The sequence below is a fragment of the Falco punctatus genome (assembly GCF_963210335.1).
Source record: "Falco punctatus genome assembly, chromosome: 3".
NCBI lineage: Eukaryota > Metazoa > Chordata > Aves > Falconiformes > Falconidae > Falco > Falco punctatus.
The window spans coordinates 52,132,226-52,150,080 of record NC_137582.1 but is presented as its reverse complement, the minus strand read 5'-3'; the positions used below and the strand labels follow the sequence as shown (position 1 = coordinate 52,150,080).

General features: G+C 38.1%; 1 protein-coding gene across 1 annotated transcript in view; it reads left to right on the top strand.

Moving 5' to 3' along the window:
* ASXL3 (ASXL transcriptional regulator 3) overlaps positions 1-17,855 on the top strand; it is a 135,815-nt gene that overhangs the window by 13,983 nt on the left and 103,977 nt on the right. The window contains exon 2 of the mRNA XM_080381520.1: positions 11,294-11,376. Coding sequence (XP_080237646.1) covers positions 11,294-11,376 — 83 coding nt within the window. The remainder of the gene's footprint in view (positions 1-11,293; positions 11,377-17,855) is intronic.

Genomic DNA, 17,855 nt, shown 5'->3' with positions numbered 1-17,855 from the left:
GGAATTTTCAGAATTGGTTTCAAATTATCTTGCCCAGGGTATTTCTAGAGCAGGACCCCCCCCAAAAAAAAAACAAAAAACCAACCCCCCCCAAACAAACAAACAAAAAAAGCCCCACTCCCAGAATCTGCCATGTCCAAAAAGTCTGTCTGACATGATGCTTTAATATGAGACAGTGGTAGTTTTCTTGTGATCCTGGACACCTTTGTTTATTTTTGTTTTAACCTCAGAGGACATAGCATGTAAATCTCCTAAGTATACTTTTATGTTTTTGGATGAGATTATCTGGTACAGTTAAAGGAAGATTGCATTCCTGGATTTGATTTATAAGGCTAATCTCATTACTAATACTCATTGTTTCAGAGCTACAGTATGAGTTCAGTAGTTACACTGGAAGCCCGATTTGCAGCAGTGTAATTTTTCCATGAACAGTTTACATTTTTCTGTTCACTCATTGCTAGCTCTTTTTGGAGGGAAATGGAAGATACAGCTAAAGCATGTATTATTACCAACTTCTAACACATTAAATCTAAAATGGCGTACCTAAACCCCATAGACATGGAATTTATTTGCCAGTAGCATTTCCTAGAAGCTGACAGTTTTTACTGCTGCGTTTGCTGATATGCGACTGGGAAAACTCAGATCCTCATGTGTATGTATGTTGGTGCTCACAGAAAAAGAATAAAACCCATGACTGAATATACTGTAGAACAGCCATGTTTAACTCTCTCTTGGTTTGCTTTTCTTAGGTTACAGTTACCATCCTGATGGGTAACAGTTGAATCTGTTCAATGTATAGTGAGGGGTCTTAGGATAAGAAATACGTTGTGATATTAAGGACACTTTAAAATAGAAGCTTGTCTTGAACAGGAAGCCTATTTTATGAGAATTTCTGTATTTATATTCCTTTATAAAATCCTCTGTGATTCATCTCTGATGACCAATTACTTTGTTGTGATTCTGAGGTTCAGTGATGGTAGTTGCACGATTTGTATGGCTGACAGCCATTTCTCACTGTAACCTGGTCAGCCCTCGTCCAGCTTGACTTGGAGGGGTCAGCCAGTCTTGTAGCTCGGAATAATGCCTTCAAGCAGGGTCAGGAGTTTGAGCCTCCACAACAACTGCAGATTATCCTGACCATTTTCAAGTTTTCCCCCCATGGGGGAAGACATGTTCTGTGTTTTTGTTTTGAGATCTGGTTAGAAATTATTGGTTTAACAATCAGCATTTTGTCTCCTTCTGAACTCCAGTTTTGAAGTCACAGTTCATCTTTCTGCTTTATAGGCTGGAGGTCCTATTGAACTTGTTTACTGATGCCAAGTGATTGCTCCTATTGGTTTAAATCTCTAAGGGAAATCAGCATCCAGTTGGAAGACAGCTGTACTGATGAAGACCCATTGATTTTTCTCTCCTATTCACTTAGCATCAATAAGAAATGTCCTTAGTTTTCATGATACTTTTTCCCTGCCATAATGTTGCCCTGTTACCTGACTGGTCTCACTGTCAGGGCTGGTCTCAGTTGCTGATCACATTATACATAGATATGATTAACAGCCTGATAAAAGCATTTAAGTCAGTACTTGAGAAGCCTAGATAAAGATAATGCTTTATAGTGAGAGCTTGTTAATAATGTGTTCTATTTGATGAAAACCAATGGTAAAGAATTGCTGTTTTTAAAAGAAAAAAACTTTTATATCAAGGATTAAAGTTTACCTACTGTGGCATGATTTAGCAGTGTCCAGAAAAGGAGAATTTAAGAAAATACAGACAATTCATGTTCCATTTTTTGGGAAAAATAAATCTTTCTTCTTTAACAGAACTTTTGCTTATCATGGTTTTTGTTATGTGTTTTTTTTTTCCCCCCACCACATTATTATCTGAAGTATTTTTTTTCATAAAAAGGAGTGGGGAGCCTGTAAACAAAATATTCTGTGTGCATTTCTCTGAAGTGATAGGCTTTTGAAAGATTATTAACCTAAGTTTAGGATGGTCAGGTTATTTTGCAAGGTCCCTGGAAAGAAGTGGGCATTTAACTTTTCTCAGAACTTCAGGAAAGCTGCTTCTTCTATTCTGAGTTTTGTTTATGTATTTATGTATGAATACTAACACAGATACAGAGCCGTTATATGTTCTTTGTAATCTGCCTGTATTGTGACAAATGTTTCTTAGTAATAGTTGTTAAATAGTGTATTTTTCAAACCTTTAAACAGATGCTACCAAATACCACTACAAACCACCAGTATGGACTTCAGTTCTGCATAAATGGTGTGTTTAACAGGGCAAGTGTGGGTGGATTTAGGTGATGAGCTGGGAGAAAGGACTATGTAGAGAGAATGATAAGAAGGACTGAACAAATAAATGACACAAAATGGGTATGAGTTAGTGAGCTGCAAAATATTATCCTATTTTTGAAAATCTTAGATGAGTAATTGTCAACTGTGCCATCTGTACGTAATGTGGGCTTCCAAACTCGTGGCAATTAAAACTGCCTAGCATCCCACTCCAGCTCAGTATTTTATTCTGCGTACAAGTCAGTACTGAAGACTAATCTCCTATGACATTAATCGTCTCATGAGGAGAGACGGAATAAATCACAGTAGCCCTTCCTCTCTTCACTCATGAAGATAAATGCCATAACATGATGGCTGATCTTTGTTATGACACTAACCATTATATATTTAACAGAGATAGCAAAATCCCACTGACAGCTAACAAAAGAATTCTCTCTTTACACATTCTATGAGAAGGCTGTATTTCTTTAGTTCAAAACCATGACTTACCATATCTGCTCTGAGAGCAATTTAAGCAGATCTGGATTGTGCCAGTGGACTCTATTCTGTACACAATGATGTCATGATTCAGACTAATGAAAACTGACGTAAAGTAACTGTGCAAACTTCGGAAGGAAAAAAACTGCATAAAACCCAAGGACTCTTAAGACTCTTTCGTCTTGTCCATTCTGACAAGAAAGAATAACTCTCTTTTTTAAAACAAACAAGCAAGTAAGCAAGACCCCCCCCCCAACCCTAAAAAAAACCCCAAAACAAAACCACCCACCAACCCCAAACAAACAAACAAACCAAGCCCAAAGCTTTCATCATTTTTCATTTTGTGGAGGTTTCAGTTTTCTACTTTTCCTCCAATACTTGAACAGGTGGGCTCAAGGAACTGCAAGCAGCTTTTTGTCGTCTCTATGATTGCAAGGGAATCCTACTTTTTCCAGCTTTATCACTTGCTGTACACCTCTCAGGAATTTCCTTCCAGGTTTTCCATGCATTAGATACATTCTGGTCTTTCTCTCTGGGATAAAATTACTAAGGAATATTCTCAGTAATTTTCTGCATCTCTGCTTGCTTATTAATTTGAAGGGAGTGATGCTGTGTTATCATTCTGTGAGTGAGGAACGGAGCAAACAACTGAGTTGTGTTTATGGACTTCCCCTCTATGAGGTTAAGAAGACCAATGTGACTTATACTGGCTTTTCACCCAAGCATCAAAATGCTGTAAATTACCTGAGATAGTTCCATGCCATCTATCTGACAGAATTGAAATGGAAGTATAAGTTTTACAGTTTTATGTTTGCTGTTGTTAACCACATTTAAGTAACATGGATAGAAGTGCTTTTTGTTTGGTTAAATATATTCCTGCTGCATGAATGGAGTCAATTTCAGTTGCAGCATGATTGTCTTACCTTTCTAAGTAGTGAATTTTACCTCGATGAAACACTGAAAATGGCCCAAACTAATGTGTTAGAATTTTTAGGTAGAGTGCATAGTTTAAAATATTTTATTTGTATTCTGTTATCCTTCTCCCTAGCCCCCCCCCCTTTTTTTTTTTTACTTTTTTTTAACTACTTTTTACTTTTTTGTTGTTGTTTGTTTTTTGCCTTATGGAAATCTTAGGTCTGTATCTTTAGGACACTGTCTAACAAGATAAGCTCTGATAGTAGAACAATGGCAAGAAAACTGGCATAACTGTCACCTCCTGTTAAATTTGGTACATTCAGAGAGTAGCCAGTAGGAATTTTATTTCTCACATTAAAAGTAGCCCTTACACATTACATTTGCCTGAGGAAACTGAGCGATGATGGCTTTTAAAATAAACACATACTCATTCTTTCTGATTTTTCTGGGAAGTTTTACTCCTCATAAGGTGTACAGCAAACCTTTCAGTGTCTCAGGAAAAAAAAAAAAAGTCTGTATCAGCCTTTGATAGAGAAAACAGAATATATGGAAGCAAATGTGTTTGGGGTTTAGTGCTTCTTGGTATTTCTTTTTCCTTGTTCCCTTAGTAGTGATGAATGTATTCACACTAGTGATGGTTCTTTTCCTCTGTTATCTGTAATATAAAGGCAGCTGACAGGGCACTCATATCCATTCTGCTCCATTAGTTCCAGTCACCTAAGCATGGCCTTTCTTCATTTTGTACAGGGGTAGGTGCCAAAGGGGAATTTTTATTGCTGCTGGAATTAAAGGCATTTCAGCATCGTGGCCTGTGCGATCACCAAATGAGTGCAGATTTTGGTAATGTTTTTTGGGTGGCAGAGCTGTGTTTTGCTCCCTTCTCTAGAATAATGATTCATAGCTCTAAACAACTTTGGCCCATGTTTTTCAGCTGTGCACTGATACAGAAATTGAAACTTCTACTCTGAACTAAATAGACAGAGAATATGATCTACAAGCCATGGAAGGTTCACAATGTAATTTGTTCTCTCAGCACCTAAGAGCTACAGCGTCCTGCTAGCTAGCTATTTGGTATTGACTACCTAGGCAGCGCTTGTGTAACTAACTGTGTGTGTGTTTTGGGGAACCCATGGCAATGGACTGCATCTGTATGGATGTGCTAATGTTTCAGGAGGTAGAGGACATAGGAATGTACTGTGAGAGTATACTATGGTAAGGACAAAGGGGGAAAGGTATTTCAGTAGGGATGTGGAGACATGGGACAGATGGACGTTAGGGGTATCGCAACACCTTGAAAGATAAGAGTATCACTTGGAGAGTAGAGAAAGGCTGGGCAGAGTGAGAAGCAAAGGGGTATTGTGATAAAAAGCAAGAGGAGTTATGGCTTGCATGGCTAAGCAGAAGTCTGGACTGTGCTGTCAGAATTGAGCAGTTGTTCTGAGAATCTGGATGCTCCGTGGCTTGAACTGAACTCATTGCTAGTAATCCTGCTGCTAATAATGGGACCCATACCGGGATAGAAAGTTCGACATCCTGTTTACTGGGGTGTGTATCTTTGATCCTGATCTTACAGAAATCTGGTAGGATTCTGTGTGCTCACTGGGTTCACCCTGTTACAGTCACTGAGGTGTTTATGGATCTGTGCTGACAGAGCCTTTAAGTGAAAGTTCCTGGTTGCTCAGACATGCTGATTGCATTAGAAAAGGGAGAAATATGAAGGTTTCCTTTTGTTTCAGTATGTCGGACCAGATCAATAAGTTATTATAAGTCAGTTGTTTAGGGTTGAAAACTTTACCCTACATTTTCTGGTGTGATGTATGAGGCCATTAGCGACGGCAAGATGTTGTTGCTGCTTGCTAGAGCTTGTGCCTTTTAAAGGAATAACTGAATTGTATGTATAATTTTAACTGAATTGTAATCCAACTTCTTTTGAATTCAAAATGTAAAGTGTACAGTTTATCTGGAAGTTCCAAAGCACTGTTGCAGACTTTTATCAGTTTTAAATATGACATTACAAATAAATTTTAAAAAGAACAATAAAAAGGCCCAGGCATCTCAGAAGAAGCCTCAAACCAGGCAGTCAAAGCAATGGAATGAACAAACAAATCATTCAGCTTCTTTCTTGCTCTTTCCTTTCATTATTTTAGAAGATGATAATGCTTTACTTATCTGGCAGGTTAGCAAAGTTAGGTTGTTTCAGACCAACTTGCAAACAAATTATATAGTAGAAATTCTCTTGCAGGAAGCACCCACCAGGTTGCTCCCTATAACTCATGCTAAAGGAATTGTAAAGTGCCTTTGACTGAGAGGGCTGGGGAAAAATGTGTTTTTTTGGTGTACCTAAAAAAAGTGTGGGCTAGCTGGCATGCAGATTGATGTTAAAACTTAATTTAATGTATTTCAGCAGGTTTAGGTATTTTTATACATTGCTTACTTTGTCATGTTACATCTTTGTTCCTTTCCTTGCTTATCTGTAGTGATGCATGGATTACAGAGACAAATTCATAGTATGGAGCATACTGTGAAAGTCATGTCTTATGAAATGCACGTTCTACTCAGGTTTTATAAATTATTGTAACTGCAACTGCTGAAAGACAAAAATCCTACCGGGAGAATTACTACCGCTGTTTCAGCTACTTTTAATGTTTTAGTACTTGGAAACTACTCTTTACCTTTCTTTTAATCACCATCAGCCAGAGCTCCTTGAACATCTATTTGAGAACTTAAATATTAAAACAGGTTGCAATGCATCTTCCCTTCTTATTTTCATCGCTCTTTCCTCCTTTTTCATGTATCATTTACCCTCCCTCCTCTTGATCTTCTTGCTGTGTTTTCTTCATCCATCTCTATGCACATACTTTCTTCCGCTACTCTATACCCTACCCTGCCCTCTTCATCTAACCATTTATGCATCTTTCTTCAAACAAAGGGCTTTGAACTTTTACCAGGCTGCTGATAATTCCCCAATGACTAAAGCTGTTAATCAAAAATGAATACAAAAGATTTGAGTGGGGCATTTCCCGCAATAGAAGTCAGTCCTCCTGTTAACCTCACACAAGCAGCTGGAAAAGACAATGCTGGATTTTTTCCAGGACACTGTTCTTGTACCCTGTTCGGGACTTTGTCTTCCAATTCATTAATTTAGTAATGGGTGGCTAGAAAATATCATATATTTTCTGCTTAAGAAGAGGAAAGTTATTTTTCTGTTCTTTTGTTCACCCTGCTGTCTTTGGGCAGTAAAAAAATGTCTATTGTGCAAGTTCAGCCTGACTTGTATTTTAGCTGTTGACTGGGAGCACTGGCAATAACTGTACTGTTCTTCTTTCTCTTCACAGATTATATAAATAATGTTCTAAAGAGAATTCCTTCAGTTTATGACTAGTTGCTCAGAATGTAGATTGACCAGAGATATGATAAAATGATCCTGATTTTTGTCAGCTACCTGACCGTCAGATCCCTGCAGGCAGCTTCCAGAGATGGAAGAGGCTCTGGCCAGTTCCAGCTAATTCTATGCTGGCTGTACAATCGGCATCAACAAGCCCACTAGACTGATCTGCCAGCTGCTTTTGGACCACAGCACGGTATCAGACCACACTTGGTTCTTGTTTAGAAGAATCATCTTCTGTCAGTGTAAGAACTGATAGCTGCAGGACTAGTGGCTGCTTCTCTGGCAAAGCTTCCCAGTTTCTGTGAGGAGAGTTTATGGGTGGCAGAAAGGCTGACTTGTAGTGCGCCTTTCTTTATGCTGTCCCTCTACTTGTGTTCCCTCTGGTGGCTGAAATGCAGACAGTTGAACAGATCTGATTCAGGTAGTCACAAGAAGCTGTGACTGTAATGAAATTGATATAATTGATACAATGAAAGTCATCATTGTATCAATGATATAGGTTCTCTTACAATTTTGTAGGTGAGCTGAGTATTCAGGATTTCTCATGCAAAGCTGAGAGTCTTGACTCTACTCTAGAGTTTTCTTGTTAACAATTCACTAGAAAGTGTTTTTCCCCCAGTGTGGCAACTGATTTTTTTGAACAGTTGTCCATGCACAGATAATAGATGCCACGGTGAGAAAAGGAATTTGGATTTCTTCTTGTCCCATATAACCGACAGGGCTTTTCCAATGAACCCCGGAATGTATATATTTGTGGCATCTGTGTAATTATTTAGTATCTGTGAAGTTGTGAGTTGATATGTGTAGGTGATACAAACAACAGTTTGTCAGGCCGCTACCATTTGCTGGGAGGTTCAATTTCCACTGTGCTTGGTAGGATCCGAGTCATCTTCTCTTTGATCCATTAACCAGGGTTTGAATGAACACCAAGAATGTATTCAGTGCAATGACTACTTCTGTTCTCTTCCAGATTGTCCTGATGGGTATCAAATTATTTGTCCCAGTTATTTAGCGGCTGTCCCTTTTTAAGGCTGTGGTTGAATGGCAGGAATAAATAGAGCATATTTGATCCTCTGTGGTAGAGGTTGCAGTCAGTGCAAACCATTCTTCTGCCGTTGTCCTTAACAAAATATGTCAAAACAGTCATATTCTTCATGACAGTACTTTGGCATGTTTTAATTTCAGCATTACTAGTCACTAGCTGTATATGATATGAATATTGGTGGATGGAGTGGGAGGAAGGAGAAAGATATTTAAAACAGATAAAGGCTTCCTCCCTTTATGTAAGTTACTTTTTCTGACCAAGAAGCCTATGACTTAACTATGCTACTGCATTTTAGTGTTTTATTTGCCTTAAAGCACAGCTAGTAATTCAGTTTGGATTTCTAATATTATTTTTAAAAGTCTTAGAAATGCAAAAGGGATTGTGGGCTTTTAGCAATGTTAACGGTGAGATACAGAGACAAGAGACGCTACTGCAGTTATCAGTTCAGTGTATTCATTAGCTCACAGGCTCTTAAATAATACTCTGCTGTTTTCCAAAACTGGGGGGAGAAAATGAGATTATCATTAAAATGTTTTTACAAGTAATCATTTTATTACTGTTGGGTTTGGTTAAAACGGGATGGGGACACGGATACGACAGCATGGTGGGAGAGGCAGAAAAAAATATCCTTACTAAGGTTCTCTGCTAAATTAATCTTTGTTCTGATAAAGAAAATCAGGTACACAATAGCAGGATTTTCAACTTAAGCAGTGTTTGAATTGGAGAATTAATGCTTTTCAGTTAGGATATGAACAGTTCTTTAAAAAGCGGGGTTTAAAAAGGGTTAGATGAACAGAATTAAACTCGTGGGGTATATGAACTGCAGCCCACACTACATGTCCAACGTAAAACAATTCCACACAACGGGCAATTGTTTGCTCCAGTACTTTCAGCCTGTCTAACATACTTTGCATTTCAGTTTGTCATTATACCCTGAATGTGTCCACTTCATACTGTGGTATTTGAAATCTGCCTTGTGGGTTTGATTAAACTTTCTGTAGTGGTGTTATGCATCTTGCTTGTTAGTTTCATTGTTGTTTGGTGAAGGTGATATCCCCTATCCATATGTCTGGTCATTGTTCCCACAACCAGTTCAGCACAGCTTCCTCAGCACAAACTGCTCTCCCTTCTCCCATTGTCCAGAACAGGGTAACTTCTGATGTTTGCATAGCTTCATTGTTTCCTTCCCGTTATTGTCAAACTCACGTGGTAACACTTGGCACTTTTACTGACTTTTATAGAGTAGGATGTGATGTCATAGAGAAGGGGACAGGGCTACCCAAATTTTCTTAATTGCAGGGAGGAGCTGCCCAGGTGTGCTGAGGGGCCTGTACTCAGGAAGAGAAACAGGGAATCCTCCACAGTGAGTAACCCCACTTTCAAGTGCACACAGTTTCCTTCATAGCCGTGTCCAGTACAGTGTAGTTTCCTCTTCTGTCCTTTCCAGTGTGCCCTCTGGAATGTTCCCAGTTCAGTTCTCTTCTTTTTCCTTTATTTTGGTGTATTCTCATTTTACCTTGTCCTTTGTCTTCTTTCTGAAGGTTAAAGTTTCCATTTTTGTCTCTTCACACCATTAATCTTTTCTCATCCTCGTCTTAATCTTTATACACATTGTCATTTTTCCAGTGTGTCATTGTGGTTCTGTCACTAATACATCGTATCATTTCTCTTCTCTTGCTGTGTAATGGCCCTTTTCCCAGCCCTGTGCAGTTCCTTCCATCCTTACTCGTTGCCAGTACCCTTTCCTACCCACTCTTCTTTCTTCTTTCAAATCACCTTTCGGTTTTCCTTTCCTGATGGGTCTCTTTGGAATCTTGCCTATTGATGTACATGAGATAAGTTCAGTTCAGCTCCCAGACCTTTCAGTGCAGCCCTCACTTCTGCATTTTCCTTTGTGGAACTGCAAGATAAAGGATGCAAAGCTCATCTGTAACAAAGAACCAAAGGATTTGGTAAACTGTGTTTTGGCTGTGAAAGGGGAGAACAGGCAGTAAATCAGAACTGTAAAATGGCAGCAGAAGGCTGAGCTGGTCAAGTTGTAGTGAGTAGAAAGGTTTTGGCTTTAGGTGAGCTGCTTGAATTACAGCCCTGGCTAGCACCCTTCACAGTTTGATGACTTGCATGATAAGATGTGGTGGTATCTCTAGTTCCCAGTGGGCAAGTATCCATAGCAGTAGCTACTTTCACAATTGCCATCATTTGGTAACTACTAGAGAGAAGCTCAGGTCTGCGTGAATTTGGAAACCAAACTGATTTCTTTTTTACCCAGGGCAGAATACAAGTTTTAGCTGAGATACGTTGGCAAAATGCTCTGGGAAGCTTGATTGCTGTGGCCTGTGCTGCACCTTTTACTGCTGATTGAAAGGTTTCCTTTTCCAGGGCTGTCAGTCTGGCACTTTACATGAGCAAAAGAGTGGCTGGCTGTTTAACAGCTGAAAACTGATGGGGACAAAAAGGAAGTGGAAAACCAGAAAAGTTTGTACAAGATGGTTGTATCTGGAAAGAGGAGTGGTTTACTTTGGGTTCAATTGGAAAAGGCAAAGGAGTGGAAAACTGAGCTGAACTGGAAAAATATACTGCACTCTGTCATGTAGCATCTTGTATGCTGTTACTGTTCTGACTACTTCATTTTTCATTGTTTTTAGAAACAAAAAGCATTTTAAAATTGAAACTTACCAGTGTCAATTCTCACAGGAGCTCCTGTGCTACAAATGGAAGGTTTTAGCCAATTTTGTTCCTGAGGTCATGACAAAACCTAAATATAGAATATTCAAATGGCCTCAAATAGTTCTAAAGTAACAAAAATAATAATAAAAAAAGACTAGCTGTCTCTTTGTTTTGCTTTGGGTTTGGGTTTTTTTTCCCCTTCTGTCTGAAAGGAACTCTGTTGCTGTGTCATAAAATCAGTTGCATATTTCAACTCATTTATTTGGAACCTGGTAAGAATATTTCCCAGGCAGATGTAGCAGATGATGTGCAAAAGCAGCAAGTAAATCTTATTCTTGCTGCAGTTTCCTGGACTGTATCTGGCCTTCCAACAGACAGAGGACTCCAGTCTCAACACTACTGTTCCCTGCCTTTCACAAATGACTACATAAAAACTGCATGATCTCATAACCTTTCAGACTAACAGGACAGCTGTGTCTCGTCACTTAAACAATTATTATTTCCTTTCAGGCATTGGAAAAGTACCCCAACTCACCAATGACTGCAAAACAAATACTGGAAGTCATTCAGAAAGAAGGGTTAAAAGAAACAAGGTCAGTGTTCATATGTACTGTATTTTTGTTCTCTCTTTGAAAGCCATCTAGGAGTGGTATATAATCTTTATGAAACCAAGTGCTGTTTAATGGCTGAATTGATTTCCAGTACCAAAGTGGGAAATATAGCTGGTGAGGTTTGTTTGTTTATTAGTTCAAGGCTTTTAAAATGGTTAGTGACTGGCTTAACTTTGTACCTTCCAAAAGGAGTCTGTGGGCCAGCTCCAGTCCAATGGCTTTTCTTTAGAAAGACAGTGTTATCTGCTCAGACAGCCCAGTGTTATATCTCATTTTTGCTTAAGGACCAAAGCTTGACAACTGGGTTGACTCTGCCGCCATGTGCGTGCAGAAAGTGTGAGATGGAGTTAGATGCACTCCTCTTACTTGGGATTGTGGCCTGGCACTTAAATCACTGTTACAACATGCTGGTGTTGCCCATGGTAACAGGGGTTGTGCTGATAAAGAATTGTCAATGGAAGAAGAAGGATGTTTGAACACTAGGAGCTACTCTGTGTGGCTGCAGAGGTTGGATACCGAGTTGCTTAATAACAGCGTGCTTTGGATGTGGATTGCAGCTATAATCATTAAGCTGTTAGGGGACAGGTGGGTAATCCAGAGCCTGTGGAAATCAACAGTTGTCTCCCATTGGTGCCTGGTTCAGATGGGCACGCAGCTTCTTGTTCCCCAAAGGTGGTCGACTACTTTGTAGGTCTTGTACTGACATGCAGATGCAAACTTGAGCAGGAAGTTAAACGCGTTAAAGAAAAACTGCTTGGTTGGTTGTTGGGGGTCTCCTACAAGATGCAGTTTCCTCTCCTCCAAATGTTATAGTAAAATTTTTCTGTTCTAATAAATTGGTTTAGTACTTGTTGCGGTGTCAACGCAAAGGGAGACATCCAATTTTTATTTTAGTTACATCTTTTAGTGTGGAATATAAATCTAGGACAAGATAACTTCAAAGCCAGTGTAGAGGAGTAATAACACATTATGTTTGTTTACTTCTGAGTTTATTCTGGTAAACCAGGAGTAACCATGGGACATTTTTACTGAATTCACTGTTGTTCTTAAGAGACACAACACTATGCATGATCATTTGCACTGCATAATCATGCAGTGCTTTTTGTTAGCCTCATAATATAATTATAATGGCTTTTAGTATTTTGGAAAAATTGCAAAAGAGATGGTAGCAAGATCAAGATGAAGTTGAATTTGCTAGCTTTTACAGGTATAAAATGCTTTAGTTCCTGTCAAGAAATTGCTTCAAGTCTATTTGGCAATGATGCCCAGGAAACAAGGGGAAGAAAACCTCTGAAAATAAATATACAAATGTGTATTATGCTGCAAGGATTTGCATACAACAACAGAAATGCAAGAAACACCAAATTTGAAAATCTGTTTTTATTAAGATACTGTTTCTCACAGCAGCAAATAGATCGCTTTCTTCTTATGTCTTGTGGTATGAGACAACTGCATGCCAGAGGCTGATATGCCTGATAATACTATTTCTTTGTAATTTAAAAAACTCTTGTTTCCATGAAAAGTGCGTGAATCAAATTTTTGTGGAAAAACTATGGGATAGAGTGAAGGCAGCACTTTTATGATTTAAGTATAGAAGATATGGAAGCCCTTTTTAACTGCTGCAGAATGAATAGTGAGAGAAAGATTCTTTTAAAGAGGTTCAAAGCTGTATCTTCTTTCATTTATTTAGTTACTAAGAAACTGAGAATTTGTCTATTTGGCAATGATGCCCAGGAAACAAGGGGGAATAGGAAGGAAATTCAGATTAATTCTTATTTTTATTCATGGTGTGGTATGTGCAGGGGTGTATATGTGTGTGTTGTAGATTGCAGGATGCCCTATGTGGTCATGAGTATCTAGATAACTAAGAAGGATAAAATACAATATTCTTTACTCCTTACTTGAAATATTGAACTGTGTTATAGGCTAGGTCATCCTAAACTGATTAGTGTAAAACTTTTTAAGTTCTGCAATTGTAAAAACAAAACCTGTCAATTCTGTATTGATTTTTTTTTTTTAAGTCTGGATTCTCATTTAACTTCTGATTTCATGTAAAAGTTGTGTTTCTGCTGCATTTTAATATTGATTATGCACAAATCTGCAAAGTTATCCAAGTGCCTAACTCTTAATAGGAGCCGGTAAGGTATTTGACTTCATACACATATTTGTTGATTGGGCCTCAGTGAATTAGTAATGTATTGTTTTCACAGTCCTTGAATTTAGAGCCTCCCATTTACATCATCCAGCTCTGCAATTTCTTTCAGTACATTTCTGCCAGTGTGATACCTTTGCTGTTACTAAAGATAATCATTCCTGGGCTCTATGTGGTAGCCAGCTAAGATGAGCAAGGGATGTGAATTTATGATGTGCAGTCACCAGGTCATAAGCCGTAGAATGGCACTAGCATATTTTATTCTGTACAGATTTGTGTCTTCTTCAAGTCTAAACTTGTACCAGCAATATGTTACCACTTCAATATATTTTACTTATTCCTTTATACTGATTATCATTGTCAGTAGAACCCTGGCAATCCTAAATGAAGGTCTTCAAAAATTCTCTGCTCTACTGTTCCATTTATAGATGAATGAGATTAATTGGCTTAGTCATTTTTCAAATATATTGCAGTATTAATTAATATCTAAAGCTTTTTGCTGTGGTAGTAACTGTGAATGAATAACATGATTTTCAGCAATCTCATTGTCATTATGTGTAATCTTTAAAAAGACACTGTCAGACTATTCAGCCTCTTCTTTGCAATAAAGACATCAAGTTGCATTTTTTTTATTTATTACTCAAATAATTAAATATGATAGGAGGAAAATTCCAAAGTTACAAAGCAGATGTATGTTAGAAATGAAAATGAAAACTTACTGATGTGTCCTGTGAGATGTTATACACCTACCCAGTTGCCTGTATCTTGGGGGTTGTACAGCTCAATTTTGTTTTTTGAATATCTTTCCTGTTATGATGGTTGGTTGTAAAATGGTCAGCAGGCAGGCAGTTTGCTACATAAAAGGAGTAAAAGCTCCTAAGGTAAAACTTTTTGGGACGTAGAAAATATATGATTTTATTCCAGGGGTGTGGGCAGGGGAGGGAGAAGTATTTATTTAACATTAATGCCTGTGCTGATAGTAAAGAGCATCAGGCCAACAGTCTTGGACACTGAAATTTCTCTATCAAAGAAGGCAGACAGCAGCTCACTCCAGTGCACAGTGCTCTGGATTTTCCTCCTTAGCAGCCACTGTCCTATTCTTTTGAAAACAATACCCTGTCCCATTGTAAATTTCTAGACTTGCAACCTGCTGGTTATGCATCCTAGCATGAGATTTTGCTGATTTTGCTAGATTGGCATAAAACTAGTCAGAGTATGATCTACTCTAGCCTCAGTGCTCCTTTTCCACTGCCCCTCACTAGTCTATCTCGATCTTGGATTTCTGCTGTTATTTATTCCTCCTAAGATCTAGAATTCCCCTTACAGTATTGTATTCAGATCTTCTGCAGACTGTTTCTCAAATTTATTTGGGCGGCTTTATCATGTAGCCTTGTCTTTCAGCATGCATGCGTCCCTTTCAAGTTCAGTGTTGTATGCTTATTAGAACTTGTTACCTTTTGCAGCCTGGTATATCTCTTCTTTGCTTATGGAAGTCGCATAAGAAACAACGTCCAAAGACTCATTAAGTTGGGCTATACGATACCTACTGCTGCTTCCCTAACTTACAGGGTCTGCTACTATGTCGTAAGGAAAGTTTTCACAGATTTGAAGCAACTTGTTCTTGACAAGTCTATGTATTACTCAACTTCTTATCTGCTAAATACTTACAAATAATTTTTGTTCCATGTTTTGGGGGAATTGAAATTCAGTTCCTGCAGCTCTACTTCCTTGACTCTGCCTTTTTCATTTTTTTCAGGCTAGTCACTAGATGTTTTGTAGTCTTTTTGGAATCACTACTATCCTCTACAAATTCTCAAACATGACTATTGATAATTCTAAGACTGGCCCAGTCAGCTCTAAATACCTTATGGTGAATTTGATCATATTTAACTGATTTGAGAATATCTGATTTATTTAATTATCTAATCAATTTTTCCATGTTTGTTCCTTGTGGTGGTTTCAGTAGCTGTCTAATCATCGACACCTTTCTAATCAGGTTTCAAAAAAGGAAAAGTACTAGCACTTCTGTGCTTTTGGTGCAAGAGCTCAGTGCCACCTCTTCACAGAAGAGCAAGCCAGTTTCTTATCTGTTGGTGTGCTTATTGAAATGTCTTTGCCCATGGTGGGTCAGTGAGTTTGCTGAAGTCTAATTTCCTGAAACCCATTTTCTTCTTTTTGTGTTCTCCCTAATTTTCCTAAAGATGAAAAGCCATCCCTTCATGAATGCTCGGTGTTTTCAGCTACTTTTTCTGTAGTGGTTCAAATCAAGCCTAATACTACCTTGCTTCCTAACTGCTTTTTACATCTTCTGTTCAAGGATTTTTGTTCCTAACATGGTCCCCAGGACTTGCCAGATGCTTCTCTGTCCCTGTGTCTTTCTTTTCCAGAGAGGTGCCTGCATGGTCATAACGGGGATGTTTAAAGAAGTCATGTGGTTTAAAATTTTTTACAGGTTCTCACAGAAAAAAGCTTCTCTCTCCAGTTCTCCTGTTTCTTGCTATATTAAACTCTGACCCTAGTACCATCCTTGCTTTTGTCGTCTTTTGTCCTTACCCAGAAATTGCCTGCAGGAACACCAGGAAGAATAACCTATCTATTCCCTTCTGTTTGGGGCACTGCACCTTCATGAAGGGTAAGACCAATTGAAGACTGCTTAAAATGATCAGGGGAATAAAAATAAGACAGAAGTTAGTATGAATTAGGTGTTTGGAGCAAGGAAGAGAATATTGAGTTTAGACATAGACAGTCTTCCAATATATAAAAGATAGGAAAAAAGTAAGGGAGTAGGTTACCCTGCATGTCTAATATGGGCAGGACAAGAAATAAGGCTGTTAAATTGGAGCAAGAAAAGATTCCAGTTAGGTAGTAGAAAGATATTTTTTTGTTCCCCCTTCTAACATGTGTAATTTATTTCCGTCATGAACTGTGGGGGAGATGTGAGAGATCTCTAGATCTCTCTAGAAACAATTTAGATATGTGCCTGTCAGAAATTATGATTTGGTTGATGCTGCCTTGAACTAGGGGAATGAACTACCATATCCCTTGATCCATATAGTTCTATGAAATTTTTTTTTAGATTAATTTGCAGTACTTGGGCCATACATATTGTTTGAGTCCTAGGGGAGAATATCCAGTCAAATTCTGATAAATGTTTGATGATAATAACCCTAGATTATGTCTTGGCTTTCTATAATTCCCTTTCTCCTTTGCTTGGTGAGTCTGGGAAATTGATTTGTCTGGATAAGATTAAAGCCAAAGAGTCTCAGTAGAAGTTAAAAGCCAATAAACTTTCAAAATGGGACAAGCAATGTTTAATTTTTTTGAGTGCAACTTTAGCCCACAGCTATGCTAGCTATTTACTCTCCTCCTCCATTAGACTCAGGACTATGAAACCTGGAATGGGATGATTTAATAGTATTTTTGCTGTTCAGCTCAAGTAACTGACCTCTGTATTGTCAAGTAACTTTGATTATTCCGTTCAAGTAATTCACAGAAGACATTAAAAAAATATCGTTTTGTCTCATTTTGTTTTTCATTTTCCAGTAGGAATCTTGAATTTCTTTCCTTTGTTTCTTTGTTGATCTTCATTTCAACTATGAGAATCATGGCGTCAGTCCTGACTCCTCCTCCTTTTTTTCTCTATGTATTTTGTCTTTTGCTACACAAGATTAAACTATCTGTTGATTTATTGTTGTGATAGTAGTCTTTCACAAGACTAAGAAGAGATGCTTGCCACTGGCACTGGCTATAGTGCTGTTTCTTCTGCACTTCACAGTGTTGATAATAATCTATAGTGAGTAATAACATATTAAGTCTTCTGAGCCTAGGAAAGCAGCAAAGTATGACCCTAATAAATCTCAAGACACTCTTACTAGATTTACACTCTTTGTGTAGAATTATTAAAGTAGTGGGCTAGCTAGAATTAAACCCACTTTGAACTGCTGAGCGGAGTCATCAATGGAATAAAACACATGATCCATGCAGGGTCTGCCTTTAGCTTTGAAGTGAGATGGTGCTCTTGGAAATATTATCGTTACTTCTGAATCCTTTGATCTTTTTAACAGTGTCTCTTTAAGCCTTTGCATACTTCATCCTTGGAGCTATTGACTTAAAAATAAAACCATTCTGAATGTTGCTGTTTTTGTAAATAGGTTAAATGAGCTGGCAACTGTCTTCTGTTGTTTTCAAGATCCTTGTTTTATTGTGTATGCATGTAGACAGACACATTTTTACTTCCTTTCTCTGTAAAGTAATTCCACAATGTCATTGTGATTCATAATTATTAACAAGTCATAGTTTTTATCTTCTA